Below are 16,795 nucleotides of genomic sequence, written 5' to 3' on the forward strand. Positions count from 1 at the left end.
TATATATACACGATTCAATATACAACAAGCTCGGGTTCAAACTTAATTCTACGATATTTTGAAAACGTACTTTGATTTGTTTGTCGGAAGTGGATTGCTGTGCACCTCAAGATAAATGCATTGTTATACCAAACATTTTAAATTAAAAAAATTAATTAAATTAAAAATTTTTTTAAAAAATTAGATACATTTCAGAGCGAGCCATTCCAAAAGGTACGATAGTGGACATTAGTCCAAGTTTCGGCCATTACCAAGCAAATTCACACCGAAGCAAGAAACAACTTTTGTTTGTTGACTAGCGGCGCGTTAAAAGTTGCCCTTCTCTGAAAGCGGCCGTTCACCAAAATCTAAAAGCTATTCCTACTTACATGTGAAATACGCCGGTTTTCGTTCATGCCGGTTGTTGTAGCATCTTGCATGCTTGCTTCGGGCCTACAGTCTTATCGAGTTGTGCCTAAGCATCAATTTTTAACGGAAGCGCCATCTTGAAACTGGTCAATTTTGGGTTGCTGTTATGACTTGCTAAATGTTACTTTCGTAAAATAATTTCGTATGTGTGTACTTATGCATTGTTTTAGACTGATAGAGTAAATCGAAAATTTCCTGCCTATACAACTAGAGGCATATAGACACCGAATAAAAAACATCAAAGTGGTCGCCAACCTGCAAATCCTAACAGCCCCGGCAAGTCTGACATATATAGCGTTCTTTACTTTACTCCTGTTTAGGTGGACGGTAAACCAAGAGTTCATAAAAGTTTCGCCCTTGAAGGATCTGTCAGCTCGAACTGGTGCCCTAGCTCCGGGGAATCTTGAAGGGACGGAAGTGGCTAAACAGACGAGACGGGAAGCACGTTAGGCTAGAATCACATCGGGCTGTCCTTTACTTCACCTTGTTCTTTCAGCTCGTTAGCTAGTGCGTTGAGGGGCGAGTCTTGTGAGCGATGCTGTGTATGTAGTAACATTCCCCTTTTTCCACTCACGCAGCTCGACATTTATATGCTCAAGTTTATACGGCGGCTTGCACATCTCTTCTTGATCAGGACTCTTGCAATGGAGTGAGTGACGTCGCCGCAGCAGGGCTCGCCCATTCGCAGGTTCGAACGTCCGTTTGGATACGTTTTCAACAGAGCAGTAAGCGGACGTCTGCAGTGATCGGTGCGCTTGGCTTGTCTCTCCTGTTCCTGCTTGCTAAGGTGAAAGGCGAGCATACCCGCTACCGCAGCTGCCCACTGAAACTACCCTATTTCCATTGGCAGCGCCTATATACTCTGCTTGAACGGCCTGCTTTCCTGGCGCTGGGCCTGACTGGCACGTGTGATAGCTCAGGTTTTTCCTCCAGACATTGTCTCGTTCTCGATGCCTAGCTAGCTGCCAGGTATGTCTCCCTTTACGCACGGTCCCCTGTCGGCCCATTGGCCACCATAAAAATCTGCGTTCGCACGGTACCCTGTTCAAGCTGTTAGCGGGGCGGGGGTTACAGTACCCCGTTCATCGGACGGCGTTCAGCCGGATGCAGGAGTGAAGGAGCCACCGCTACCTCTCCACTCCATGACACTACAGTGACGCTTTGATATAGAGGCAAAGGTGACGGCGTTTCTCCGAGCACTTCCAGCCCTGGCCATACTGTCGTCTGCCCACCATTGAGTCAGCAACAGCGGCAGCAATTGCTTGAGACTGGTCTGCTTAAGTAGAAGTCGTGGTGGCAGAAAAAGTGAGAAAGAAGAGCAGAATAAGCTAGTAAATTATTTAGAGCTTCTACCTATAGCAGCAGCTGCTGCTGTGTCACAAGATTCCGACAACGTTAGGATACAGCGGGTGCCGAATGTCGATACGCGTGGAGCTGTTCTTTACTTGACTTTACCACAGTCTACCTGTGTAAATGTACGTATTTTTTTCTGTACGTACGAACAACAAACCGTGATAATGTATGTGGCTTATAGCACACACTGGAACTGGACGTCGATCATCAGTGGATGCCTGATCTTGCTGTGTCTATCCGTTCAGTCTTTATTTTATCTCCACCACGTGGTGTACATATCGGGTACGATCCACACTTGCGTATGTTATGAGAAGATCTTCAAACGAAACCGTTGCTGAAGTATTCTGTCTCAATTCAAATCAATCATTATCGCCTTTGTGGTTATTTTACGATCCCTACGTTACGCGCTTGAGTTAGACTCCAAACGCTAAGTTAAAATTAAAGCTAAAATCTTGTAAGTTATGTAAAAAACTGCGACCAGCGATGTAAACATTCGACGTGCTGCACATGGAGATACCATTTCGGGCTGATTCTCATATATAAAAGATTTATTCTAATTTTTCTTATCTCGTACACCAGGCAGCGAGGATACATTAAAAGCCTAAGATAGTTATTAGAAATAACAACAACAGTGATAAGTTAGTAATTGATTCGTTACGAAATAATATTGGAAAACAATGGCATATGCTATCTGTGTCAACCGAGGTGACTTCTTCGGCGGTCAAGGTGTGACATGTAGAAACTTCAAATGTGTGCAAATCTTGAAAAAATGTTAAGGCTATGCAAGCGAGGTTTATTCGCATTATAAAAACCTCACAATTTTCGTTCGACAGAATTCCTAAAGAGGCACTATGCATGATGTTTTAAAAATACATCTAGTTGGTGCCAAAAATACTCAACACAACTTGGAAGTTGTTTGGATTGGAGGATCCTATAACACAGGCAAAATGCATCACTCTGATTGATACCGCGACCGAAATGACGGCCTATTTTCGTCTTTATTTTGGTAATAATATTACGTTCTAATCCTTATATTCCTGCAAGTAGTCATCAGCAAATACGGGTTCCATTGGCTAGCCAAGTTCATGAGTTAAAAACCCACCTCTTCGGATTTAGAAAATCAAATTCTCTTTACGAGTGCTGTTTTACTTGCTTATGTGCTTCTTTATGAATGTAAGATGTTTAATAAACCTGTTTGCCGGTAAAGTAATCTGTCGGTATTTTCAGAAGCTTTTAATTTAAGACAACCCGTCAGCCGTCCAAGCTGGGTTGCCAATATGTGCTCAAAATGATGTCACTGTTTTGCATGAGTTCGACATGTCTATTGTTAAAAGAAAGTGAAAACCTGTTCCAATGTGATAGACATGATTTCAGATTTAAAACTGCTTCCCGCTGTAGATATATTACATTTTATAACCATTAGGCAGACTGTTTTACTCATTATTTCTATTTGATTTATTTGCCTCGCAATTGCGGAGGGCTTTCTACATACATACATGCAGCAGAAGCCCCCGGTTCTCCTACAGGCTTCTCTAATGCACCGTGTACAACGTAATTGGCACCATTGACTTAAGTATAGCCACACTTTTGGCTCTCCGGCCGGGGCCACGACATCTTCTTCATGCGGTGGCGAGCTGCAGTCGAGTTACGTCGATAGCACCAACACTAGAAGCATGCATGGCTGGCCCGCGGTGCGAAACCGGAGGGGAAGGGAAAGGATACCGGTAGACACTACAGGAGGCATCTGCTTTATTTACAAAATACATGATTTATTATGGAGAGCTCGAGCCAGCGGCGTGGGCCAAAGACGGGGGCGCCCTGAGGCTCAAAGATGCACCACCATTCGTTTCTTCTGAAACCGACACGCCAACGAGAATCAGGAGCATACGCATTTACACAGGATCGCGGCGGCCGCAACAACAGCAGTACTGGCGGTGACGGTGGCCACGGAGCTCACAGAAACCATGGATATGCCTCTGCGAACAGAGAGGGCGCTAAAGAGAGCTCGCATCAGGAAGGATCTAGCCGGCAAGCTGGAGGGGATCTCATTTTGAAATGAAGGATTTCCTTCGAAGAGGTGGCTGACTGCTACGAGGCAAGCCTCCTGCGGTAAGTCCACAGGAGCACGAGGAGGCTCCTGGATGCTATTGGCCTCCACTAGCGGGATGCGTCTTGAATATAACCGACCAGAATCCCTACGCTCTGCCCGTATGGATCAGCTCACCAGGTCCTTTTCGATACATTAGCCAGCCAACGCACTGATGTGGTTGTGTATCCATCTACGACGATCGGTACCACCTCAGCCTCTCAAGCCCTTGGCCTCTTCCACCTTCTTCTCTCGTCTCTGCTATTGCAAAGCTTCAGTGAAGTGTTCGCATAGCCGTTGGCTGGTGAGCAAACTTCAGTTCAGTTATTATGGGAAAAGTAAGAAAAGCGAGGTAGCTCTTCTCTAATAGGGAGTCGAGTGCTACACCTCGCTGCCAAATCAATACGTTAAGCAATAAGCGCATACAAGCGATAGCTGTTTTTACATATATATAAATGTATATGTATATACATAAAGCGTTCTGTTGACGTGTCTTTCCAGTTTCACAGTAAGTGTTTCACCGTAACTACTAATTATTATTTTAGTAATCCTTGGCATATCGTTTTTTTAGCTACTCTGAACGTTACATTCTAACTAATTATTTTCCTGCCTTCGCATGCACACCTCGAGCCAAGACTTACTTAGTTCTGTATCCATGCCAGGTCGTGCGAAGTAACACACCCCCTTATTATTTCATTCACCAAGGAAAATATATAAATAAGAGAGTACGTTAATTAGCGGATGCGATCAGTCGAGCGTCTACGTACCAGATGGATTTAATAAACGAAAACAAAGCAACAAAATTGTTACTGTCGCAGATATATTTTCGAAATCAGAAATAGGGCGTATTAGTGTTTATTTGCTGGTTAGTTTCGTAAAATTTATTTATGAGACTAGTTCCCGAAGGAGTCGATAGGGATCGCTTGTTCGACGTACGCACGTACAAACAATATTAAAAGCCACTATACGCAAAGACACGTTTAAGGTTCGATTCTGATGAAAGACATGAATCTCATCAGTCTATGGCTTCCTTAGGTAAACGTTCAAAATCACTGCTCCCACTTCCCTTACCCTACCGCTATCGTTTCGTTCCGTCCTTATCTAAAAGCATCCAAACAAGAAGGAAGACGCTAGCAGTTTTTGATAAACGTGATTTGGGTGTATTTTATTTATGTTTAATTCAATAATAATAATAATAATCATGGTATATTTTTTTTAACTGAGAAGAGACGGCCAGCGGAACTAGTGATTCAGTTTACGTGCGAAGTAGAAATAAACCGAGACGTCGTCATTATCATCATCATCATCATCATCATCATCATCGTCATCTATTGTTCCTCTTCAGCGTCATTATCATCATTGTTATCCTTATCATTATCATCTTCAATATTGACATAGTCGTCGTCGTCGTCGTTATTTTCATCATCATACAACACAATCAAAAAACAGCGAGGGTCGATGGCGGATCGAGTAGCGGCAGTGTCTGTCGCATCCCGAGCGTCCGCCACAGGGCAGCAGCGATGGAAGATGCATCAAGGCCGTTCTACTTTCGTTTGAGGGAGGACAACCGTCGATGCCGCCGATCACAGCGCCTGGTCACGCGTCTGGACGGGGAAACATCTGGCTTCATCGAGTCGCCCGGATCGCTAATTGCATCAGGACCAGCCAGCGTTTTCCGTGCCAACGTGTCGACTTTTGTCTTTGTCTCTTTCTTTCGCACTCCGCTTCTCTTTCTTCTCTCTCTCTCTCTCTCTCTCTCTCTCTCTCTCTCGCGCTCTCTCTTTCATTTCTTTCTTTCTATATATTTATACTTTTATATATAGATTTATTTATATATTTATATATATATATATATATATATATAGATCGCCGACCGCTGACGGATCGGGAAGTTTTTCGGGCGGAAGTCAAAATTTCTAGTCAGTCATTTCAGTGTTTCGTTTGATCTGTACGGTGTTGTTCTTGTTTGTTTTCGTTTCTTGTCTGCATCAAAATCATTATCTTATCAGCCAGTATCAGTAATGTTCCGTGTCAATTTTAGTTTTAACGTCGCCCTAGGACGAGAGATGTTTGATTGGTGTTCATTGAAGATGATGGTACATATATGTATATACGCATATGTTCTCAAGCATCGTCTCGTCGTTTTTGTGTGTTTTTATTTCATTACACTCCCGTAATTCATCAGCTGTTTTTATTTTGCTGTTGTTGACAGTTGGTATTGTTGTTGCTAATAGTATAGTATAGTTGCTATTATGGTTGTTGCTTTCCTGTGTTGTTTTATACACGAACCGTATTATACAAGTACTAAGTATTAACATCAGGGGGCCGCCACGTCCTCGACATTATGCTCACACTTCTCTTTCTGTCGAGTCTGACGGGCCACCATTACCTAATATTTAATAATATGGTTATTAAACACCCTGTATGTTGCTGCTTCTATCAGATCATCTTCTTCGTCATCGTCTTCACCGACGTCCTATGTTCGTCCTACGCTCGCCCCATGCATGTGAATCCGTACAGCATTTCTTTTCGTTGTCGTACTAGTTTTTTTTATTGTTTTTTTTTTGATAGTAACCGGTTATGATGCATTTATTATCAATGCGCCAATAGGTTGGTTAATTCAACAATTAGCAACCAGTGAAATGAATCGTTCATCAGATATTTACTGGATGTATACTTGAGAAATTTAGTTAAGACAGTGAATTTAGTAGAGAGTAAAAAAAACCATGGTAGATAATCATATACTATATTATCTAATCAATACATTGTCTTGTTAGCTTCGATGCCAAATATAATTACAACTGTAATTACGACCCAATTATAATTATTCATTATATTAGTTTTGGATTCTATCTTCTAGAGTCTGTCATTGGCTGCTTTTCTATTGAAAGTATTTGTATCGGTTGGGCTAGCGGTCGGCGTGTCTGCTGGTAGCCACTCTGCTTAGCTATTATTTCTCATTGTCGTCCTCGTTATAGTGTTTTAGTTTTGAGATTTTTACTAATTTTCTGAAATCGAGAACATCAGCCAGATCAGCGTCCAAACATCCAACCAATTCATAACGATCTACTTCTAATTAGCGATCAGTGGCTAGTCGTACTTCAGATACAAAGTCTCTGGTAGGAGAGCTAACTACCCACCTTTCTCCGACCAGAGCCAGAACATGAGGACACGCCGAGTCCAAGGACGTCTCTACCTAGTGTCATTTCCGTCTCTCAAGCTCTTTTCTGTTGTTGTCTTGTCACCATGACCGTCATCATTTTTTAAATTTACCTAAATGAGGGATCATCGTCGCCTGGTCGCATCGATACTTCACTCGATTATAGCCGTGTCACGTCGATCTTTCACTTGATCTCATTTTCACCCGCACACACGCTCATTATCTCAAGTTCTCTATTAGGTACACGACTTTGCCTTGTATCCTAATCTTCTCTCGGTTCATTATTAACTTTTGCATTCACTCTTGTGAACTAACATACGATTACGCCAAAGTCTGTATACGCCAGCATGTCGAGACAGGCGTCTTCCCACACGAGCCTCGATCTTCGCAGGACTATGTACAACGCACAATTACTACTATTATTATTATTACTACCATCATCATCAACATCTTCATGCTCGTCTGAATGATCCATTGATTTGTATTTATGGTTTCAGATTTGTATTGGATTTTGTCTTCTTTCAGAGTCTTAGTTCCTTGTGAGCCTGATGTCGTTACCATTTATATCATTCACCGACCGTTGCCGATGCTTAGCTTTCGACGATTTCAATTTCCGATTTAATAAGAAATATACTCTTGCATTTAATATTGCCCGCCCGGTATTCACTCATTATCGACTATATTGTGTGTGATTTCCCTCATTGACATCGCGGTCGTTCACGTCCTATTTACGATAATAATAATGATAATAATAATAATGATAATAATAATAATAATAATAATAATAATAATAATAATAATAATTGTTATTACATCTGTCCACGATTTAACTAGTCCAAAATACGTATAACCTCAGGCGCCTTACGCCATCGGACTCGAATGCTTTGATTCCACTTTACGTATATTCGGAGCTCACGTTCGGAGAGCGAGAAATAAATATTGGAAAATTAGCTCTGGGCGATGTCGTTTTGGCCCTGTTGAATCAAATTTTCCCGTCTCCGTTGTGAAAAGATACGATGGCGCCCATATGCATGATGCACGCCACCCTGCCATATAGTTTAGCTGAGTTGATCATGTCCAGGCGAGTCAGTAAGCGCCAGGCCACCGTCATGGCTTTGGGAGCCTTTTTTGCGACTTGTCGTGACGACTCATCCTGTCACTACCGCCCCCGGCGCTAGAAGTCGAGAATCTTCTTTGCATAGCCGTTGATTCTGTTCCCCATTCAATGGAGGCGATGATCTCTCGGCAAAATCGTCATTGTAGAAAAAAAGGGTTATTTTCACTTGCATTGTTCCATTTCAACGTGCCTTCGTCTTTCGTTCGCTTCATAGTAGCAATAGCAGTATCAGTAATAATATTTTATCGTCATCACTCGAGGTCTGTCTGTGTATGTGTTCTGTCTCAATCAGCCAAGTTCATCTAATTATCATCATATTAGCTTCGTTATTTCCGCTGCTCTGCATGCGCCTTTTGCTTTGTCTCATTTTTCTGTTCAGCAGTCTTCAGCATCGCCATTTCTCTCCACACAATTGGTAAACGCGTACTTACAACCTATATACAAACTATGATATATCTCTGGGATCATGTTGAGCGAAGATCGTCGTTCAACGGCAACAACCACGTCTGCGGTTCGGCATCCGGCGCACCGCCTTTGTTATTATTGTCTTCATCATTATTCTTATTCCTTTCGTTTCTTCCCTTTTTTTTTGTTAATTATATGATCATCCTTACACTTTCTCATCTTCTAATTATATCTCGATCGTTATGAATTCAGTCAATCGACCTATCCATCTATCATACCGCCATCTCTTCATTAATTTTTCCATTGTGTCATCAATAAAGATCAAGCGGTCAGTCACGGAGTGCCATGACACGCCCGTTACACATCACGGACCATCAAGCGGAACGCCAGGCCATGACTGTTTATAGGCATATCCACAGTCCTGTTACGTGAATACATCCGCCCATTGTTTGCTGCATTTTGTCGTCTGCGCAGCCACATTCAACTTTTTGCCGCTGGCGGTGTCTTGCAGTGTTAAATCCGCGTCATCGATGATGATCATATCAATCTGAGGTGTGTTAGATGCTTCAGAGACCATCGGCGGTAACAGTTCTAACACACAATATAATCAAGATAATATCAGTTCTCTTTAAAATTAACTATCAATGTTATTATCATGCTTGCTATATGCTGGGTATCAGCTGTGTTGATGTTCTTGCTGAAGTGATGCCTGCATCTTCGTCTTCTCAGTTGGTTGGTCTGGGGGGGGGGGGGGGGTCTCTGATGTTTTTCAACCAATTCTTACTTGTTCTAGTGTTTATCGCTCACTGGCATCATTCATTGTGCACATACAGCCAAACAGGCTAGTACACGGTACTGTCTGATACGTGCGGTCTTCGCACGCATCTCTGTGTGCATAATCTTATTATCTAATCATCGTCTCATTATTATTATTACTCGTCATTACCATATGTAATATCATCATTTCCATTGTCAATCATCTTCATTTTCTTCTAGCAGCAGTTTGCCTTGATATCTTGCTAACACAACCATTTACAAAATGTACAACATAATTATAAAGGATATTATTATTATTTCATAATAATTATTATTATACCATTTTTGTAGTAATAGTGACAATATGAATATATCTCATTATTACTCATTGTTAACTTTCAAATGAAACACTTGCGGAGGCCACTCCCGCCAACGGAGGGCCGATCGCAGCGAAACACAAGGGGATAGGGACGACCAATCTGTGGAAAATTTACGATTCGAGTACTACTTGTGGCCGCTCTTGTCGCAGTACGTTAGTAGGTAGGAACCACAGTTGCCCAGCAAATTGAAACCATAACCGCGCACCATGGCGACCAAACCCACTTGGAGAAAAGTGAGGGGTACGAATAATAGAACTGGTGTCATTCTATCACTTTACCCCCGCCAAATACCGTTCCTTGATGAGAAGAGTCTAATGAAAGCACTTTTATCTTAGGCTGCTTTTAAACCTTTTCCACTAAGCAAGAATAACGGATACACAATAAAGTTCCTGAAGCTCGAATCAACGGCTCGAAACGTACCTGCACCCTCAAGACAGACAGTTGCCTGTCTGGCGCGAGTTTTAAACGCGAGAAATTTATACCTACGCATAAAGCCTAGTTTGCATTACCGGATTTGTGCTACAGTGCGCGATTTGGCTATAATGTTTGCTAATAGCAAACAACCCACTCTCTAACGCACTCTGCTCAAGTTTGCACTCAGACAGCTTCGTTCGTAGTTAAACGCTAAAAGCTGCTGGGTGTACGGATCTCGAATTGTCACAGACAACTTGAGACAGAGAGAGAAAAACAGTTTTGGCGACGAGTAACCAAAAGCCAATGAACCTAGAGAGCTGCCTCCCCAACAAAACAGCTCCACTGTTGACGTTTGGTCTACGTCGACAGTTGGCTAAGGTTTTCCAGATTAAGGTTCTGCGTCGGACAAAACTTCGGTCGTCTCTATCCAACCAAGGAAAGCACGAGGATGCATTACTTGCGTAGCTTCATTATTACAATAGACAGTCATTTAGTTATTATTGATTCAACTCGATCCTAGGTCTCGATTCATTTCGCGATTCGTAACTCTCGACACAATGACCAACCGTTTACCTTTGTCACATTTGTTTCCGTTCTTCCTCGTTTCGTTTCGTTCTACTGTTGTCACCTTGATGGCTTCAGGTCGAAGGTCGTCGTTGTTTGCTTGTCGGTAAAGAAGATGACTTCCACCTAATCTTCTGCACGTCGATGACCTCGATCGTTCTCTGCCTCTTTGAGGTTTTCGTGTTCTGCACCGTTGTCTTAATGTTTCGACTTATAACAATAGTCCACTTCAACAAAAACTTGCTTTATCTAGCAGTGGTTAAACTGTATGGATACAACATTGTACAACAGGCCAATTGCAAATTACGCTGCATATATATATATATATAAGCCTTTAAAATTCACTTAGCAGACAGCCTAGTAAATGTAAATCGTGTAAAATTTCGATCTCCGAGGCGTACAGGTTCCTGCAGAACGCCACTAAGCTCAGCGAAGAGACTAGCAGCCACCGTAGGTCCATGATCCGCCTATTAATATGACAGATAAATAAAATGAGCGCTATTATTTACGAAACATTTCATTGATACGTCCGCCATTAGAGTGTTGACATTTTCGCGGCCATCTTGGAAGAGAATTAGAAGCGTACGCGTAAACATCTACTGTGACATCGGTTTGCTGTCACAAAATTTTCATTTTACTACTGTTGTTTCTGTTGCCGTCGCGGTCGTGGGTAATTTTTCTAGATGAATTCTTCTTGCATTTTCCGTGCCTATTCTTTGATTCTATTACTGGAAAATAAGTAAATATATGTATATGTACTACATATAGACATCCTCTATATATGCATATTGTAGCCGTCATTGTTTCCGTATAGAGATTGCATCTGTTAGTCCCGTTTGAGTGTCATTTTTAGTCCCAGTGTGGAACTGCTGGTCCTTGATCTGCCACGTCAGTGTACGCTAGTCACCTTTTAGCACCAGTGAAGAAGAAAGTCCACGCGATGCTGCAAAAGCGTTTGTCGTGCTGTTTGGGCTGCTGCCGCCGCGGGTTTTTTTGCCCTAGGGGATCGCAATGCACATATCAATATATATATGGCTGTATATCACTACTATAACGTAAACGGGTTGGCTTCATGTCGAGAAAGGATGGCATACCGCTGTGTTCGCGAACTGAGTCGAGGGATAGGCACGAAACGGAGGGCTGGATTGCTTTGATGGTTTGTAGATCAGTATCACTATCCCGATACCTTCAGCTTGCAGCACACGAGCACTCGCTTTTGCTCATTTTCATATGGAACTTCTTCTTATTTACTGGGTTGTGCCAGTCATGGACGAGCGGGTTTTGTCGCTGACATCGCTCCGATAACTTTGCTGCTGTTGTTGTTGTTGTGGATGTTGTCACTATTAATTTCACTGTCTTGTTGCATGTCACCTCCGTCAAAAGCCCGCGATTGATGTTCATTGCGTGCTGTAGAGAACACAGTTTGATTTTAGGTTTGCTTTTGTGGGACCTTAGGTTCATTTGGTGAGTGTGTGTTAACTATACCCACAATTTGTCTCACTAAATTGTACCTGGCGGTGTTCATGATGCTTCCACAATATTACGTATTACCTCTAAGGATTTCATCGGTGTTCTTACAATTTATATAACTTCCCATGTACGAATGTGTCGAGCTCCACTTATTTAAACAAGTTACTGTTCCTGCTTGCCTTTCGCACGACACGTTTGTTTCGTAAAGCAATAGCTAAATTTACTCATCACCGCCTAGACAATTCGAAAAATACGAGCTCTTTTACAACGGCACCTTTTTTGAAAAGTCTATCTCTACATCTTAAGTACACGTTCTAATTGCTAACATAGACTCGTCCGATTGGTCCAGTAACATAGATGTTGAAATGAAGCTATAGGTTTGTGACACTTTGATTTCTCAACGCCAGCTCTGAATCAACGAACACCTATTAAATAGACGCAAATATATTCACTGCTCGAATTGATATGTGCCATAATTATCTTGTGGTTGGTGTTATCTTCCGCGGCCTTATCGTCCGAATTCAAATGGATCCGGTTGCCCGATACATCGGCCGAGCGCCGTCATCCAAATAGGCCATATTGGTGATGTCGGTAAGTTGTTATTATTGCAGATTATTTCTGGTCATTAACGATAGATAGGTTCGTGTTGGTGGGTGGTGAATCCGACTTAGCTGATCATAGGAACAGGTTGGGAAGAATATTGTTCTTCTGATTGTTGTTGCTGACGCTGTTCTACGCTTATCGCGTACTTGGTACACTTATGAATGGTAATTGTCTCTGTCGTTTGAGGGTGTCTCTTAATAGACCGGTGATAGAGAGACGTGACACGATCTACTGAGGAGGGACTGCAGCCGACTATGCACGAGCACAGGTGCTCACGGATGATAACGTTGATGGTGGGTGCGAAGACACAGCTTGCGTTCACCAAGATTGGGTGACACTTTCTGCATTGCAATTTGTAGTACAAAATTTTTTATTATTATTATCGTTGTTATAATTGTTATGGTTGTTGTCGTTGTTGTTATTGCTGTTGTTGTTATTATTCTTGTCGTCGTCGTCTATCGGCTGCAGTTCTGAACAACACTGAGGACTTCGGCAGAACTTCGGTAGAAGAAGAACCTCGGAGGCGCTTCAAGCCACTGCAGCGGCACTGCAGGCAGAACTAGAGAAGGTGCGGCGCAGACGCTTATATTGAGATGGAGTGGGCCGACTGTTAAATGCCTCGAGCTGACCGGAAGATGGCTTCCGTACACAAAGCCAGGGCAGAGTCGCCTCTACCGCCTGGCAATTGGGGTGTCAGCGGTTGTTTAGAACAGTGAGAACTGCAAAGAATAAATAAGAGGAAAACAGTTAGTGATACCACTTTAGTTTGCGATTATGAGCAGATTACCTATCCGTAGCTATAAATGGTCAGAGTTAGCTGGTCTAGTCAGACAACGGGGCTCCCTCCCGCAAAATAATCGTAATCCAACGGTGGACGAAATGTTGCAAATCCTTTTGCCGTTCAATGAACGCATATTGAATGAAGATGATGGATCATTATTTGGGATTTGTTCGGAAGCAGGATCCATGAAGAACAGCCGAGAGAACTAAGACGGGACTGGCGCTCGCATCTATACACTAGCTACGCCATTTTGAGCATTGGGAGCACGGCCGGATTAGTCTTGATATTGTCGCTCCCCACAACTAGCCGAAGCACACGGAAGAACTTATTAGGCTTATAATAATGATAACAAGAAGACGAAGGTGTTTTTCTATTTGTCCTGTTTTCTATTTGCTTGCCACCGCTATAATCGTCACCTATTTTGAGAGAAGCTACGTTGCTGATGTTCTATGCTTATAAGTGAACTAATACTTCGTAACTCTGCTAAGACTTAGCAAAAACTAAATCTATTGCATTTTTGGCTAGCTGGTATGTTGTTGTCGACCATCAGCCATAGGCAGCAACCCCGACTTCATTAACCCTTGAAGTTTCGTCTTCAACTCGGCCCGAAGTAGTTTATAGAAAACTCCACCAGTCAAATACCTCTAGTCATCCTCCCTATGCGTACCACAGCAACAGCTTAATACTACAGTATCTCGTTCGATTCCCACCCTGAAAGCGAAGTTCACTCTTTCTCTAAATCCGGTCACTCTTACAATTGGTCTTAGTCAAGCCTCACGCCTTATGATAGCGAATAGCACCTGTTCGCAGTGAGTTTACTCGTCTTACCGCCGACCCATTTTCATGGCTCTCCTCTACGTTTCTCGTGGATCATCTGTGTAGCTATATCTTCGTCCTCTGGCGCGAAATTGCCTTTTAATCTATATTCTTTCCACGACCATTAAATGATCTCCGCAGGCTGCTCGATTCGTTGATCGTTAGTTTTCGTTGAATGCTCGCCCAGTTTCCTGTCGGCGACTCGAGCGATCTTGTTCAACGTGTGTATCGCACTGGCAGTGGCCGTCCTGGCACCGCTGCTACTTCTAGTAAGATGTGAACGTGCGTGCGTCAGTGTGTGCGTTTAAATATTTAACCCAGAATAATCGACCTGAAGATTGCGTGATCTCACCATCTTTCGCAAAACGGCTGCTGATCTCTAGGCAGCTTTGAGCAGCCTACCCGGTTACCTCGGCCGTCTCTTTACTTTCTATTAAAGCTCTATCGCCAATAAAGGGTTAATTCGGCCACGCCCACCCGTGAAACGCAGCAAACGCGGCGGAGGCCACCGTCTCCTGACCGTCGTTGTTGTCGAAAAGCCTAAAGCAGCTTCACCGCCGCTGGCGGTGGTGAGATAAGTTTAAGCTTTTCAAAAGTAGTGAAAAAGAAGAAGACGTTGCTGCCAGGTAGGCAAGATGCGCGTGCGTGTGTGGGAGAGGAAAAGAGAGAACGAGGATGCAGTGTCTAACGCGAACGGCAGCCGCATCGGGGAACCAGCGGTCGAAGCAGTCATCGAGGCGGAAGTGAGCGCACACACTCTCACTCACTAACAAACGCTCGGCGGCAGCAGCAGCCACAGGCGGGAGCAAAACACGAAATTAATAACTTTTATGAGTTTACGCAGCCCGCCTCAAACCCGGACCCCGTTATATGTAAGCCCTCGAGCTAGTTCTCGACCTCGGGGGGTCTAAAGCCCGCTGAAAATTCCGTACGAACATTGACTGTCTGTCCCTACTGTGCTATGTTGAAAGCTTTCGTCGACCATCTACCGACGCAGGCCTGTCTCGGCGAGCCGCCCGATCGCTTGCTTGCTGGTGGCCTGGGCGTGGCGCTTTTTTAAGGACCAGGTGGGCAATATCAGAGTTAGAAGCAGTTCTAGCAGCGGTACTAGCTGCCGCGGCAGTAAGAGCCAACCCTCTTCTTGTTATCGCTCTGCATTATCTTATAACTGCTACGTTTAGCCGGAGAGCTGCCCCCTTCCTTGCACCCCGCAAAGTCTGCCAATGGGTAGACGGATCAACCGACCGACAGACGGCTAACTCAAGAGTTTAGTTTGTTTAGAGTAATGACTTAATTATCTAATCTCAGACTGACTGGTCAGGTCTCTACTCCGCATGAGCTCTCTGCCCATGGGTACGCACGACTTGAGGCTCGAGATGGACCATCGCAAGATCTTGGATCAGTAGCGTCTTAGTATACGCATAACACTCGCAGACATATGGAACGCTTATAATGCACACTCATCATAAGGACAAAGAGAGAGGCGCGATGGCCATAACGGAGGAGCGGAGAAAAGCTGTTTCGTCCGGCAGCGGGGAAAAGACCGACCTGGGTTTTCCACGCGGCTAATCTGCACGGATTAGGTTGCTTTGCTCACCTCCGTCATTGCCAACTTTGCTAATTTACACGTTAGAAAACGAACGCTGGTTGGTAGCAAACACAGAAAAGGTCAGATGCCTTTTACTAGGTGTTAGACGTGTGCTAGAAGTGAGAGGTAGCAAGCGAAAGGGGTAAAGCGGATTTTTTCTTTAGAGAATGAAGAACTTAGCAGTACTTGTACGTAGAGATCTCAGGCCATAGTAGTTTGCGTGTCCAAGTTTGTTCAAATTAATCTGCTCTATTTCCCCATTGTGAAGCTTTTCCACTTTGTGCCATTTTGCACAAATATCTCGATTTCTTGTACTATTTTTTCTTGTCGTTTTTTGTTTCAAAACGCGCATATATATCTGTGAGAAATACGATTTCTTTTTCTTTGACCGAAACATTTGGTTCTACATAGTTTATTCATCCCTTCAAAGATCTAACATGTTGATATTTAATAACCTGTAATATCCCGTATATAGGCCATATGGTGAACACATACGTACCTGCGATTGCACCGCGTTGGCGGCCGCCATTGAGGTGGCGTAGTCGTTACCATTTCCGTTGGCCCCGTTCATACCCATCCCATACATGGCGTCCGGGGGGGGAGGGCTGATCATCTGCCCCTGGCCTCCCTGGCCCCCATACGCCGACGCTCCAGCCGCTGTAATATGTCGCATCAACAACACAACAAGAACAGAACGGTTAGTTAGTTACTCAGTAGGATCCATTAGCATCCTGATCTGCGTTTTAACCTACCCATACAGGAGAAAATAAAACCATCAAGTACAACCAGGGCTATAAAGACCATTCTGTTTATTAAATAGGCGCAAAATGTTATGAGCATGTTGCTACCATCACAACAAAAAGCCAACTAATGGTATATCTAAACAATCTATTT

At 43.4% G+C, this 16,795-nt stretch overlaps 1 protein-coding gene across 3 annotated transcripts in view; it reads right to left on the reverse strand.

Moving 5' to 3' along the window:
- Positions 1-4,984: 4,984 nt before the first annotated feature.
- Positions 4,985-16,795, reverse strand: part of exd (PBX homeobox extradenticle) — a 316,119-nt gene continuing 304,308 nt past the window's right edge. For all 3 annotated transcript variants that reach the window (XM_086977975.1, XM_086977976.1, XM_022795208.2), the window contains 2 exons: positions 16,401-16,558; positions 4,985-13,435 (listed from right to left, as the gene is read on the reverse strand). In XM_086977975.1, coding sequence (XP_086834101.1) covers positions 13,421-13,435; positions 16,401-16,558 — 173 coding nt within the window. In that variant the 3' untranslated portion in view covers positions 4,985-13,420. The remainder of the gene's footprint in view (positions 13,436-16,400; positions 16,559-16,795) is intronic.

Source organism: Varroa destructor, unplaced genomic scaffold, assembly GCF_002443255.2.
Source record: "Varroa destructor unplaced genomic scaffold, Vdes_3.0 BEIS01000001.1, whole genome shotgun sequence".
NCBI classification, from domain to species: domain Eukaryota; kingdom Metazoa; phylum Arthropoda; class Arachnida; order Mesostigmata; family Varroidae; genus Varroa; species Varroa destructor.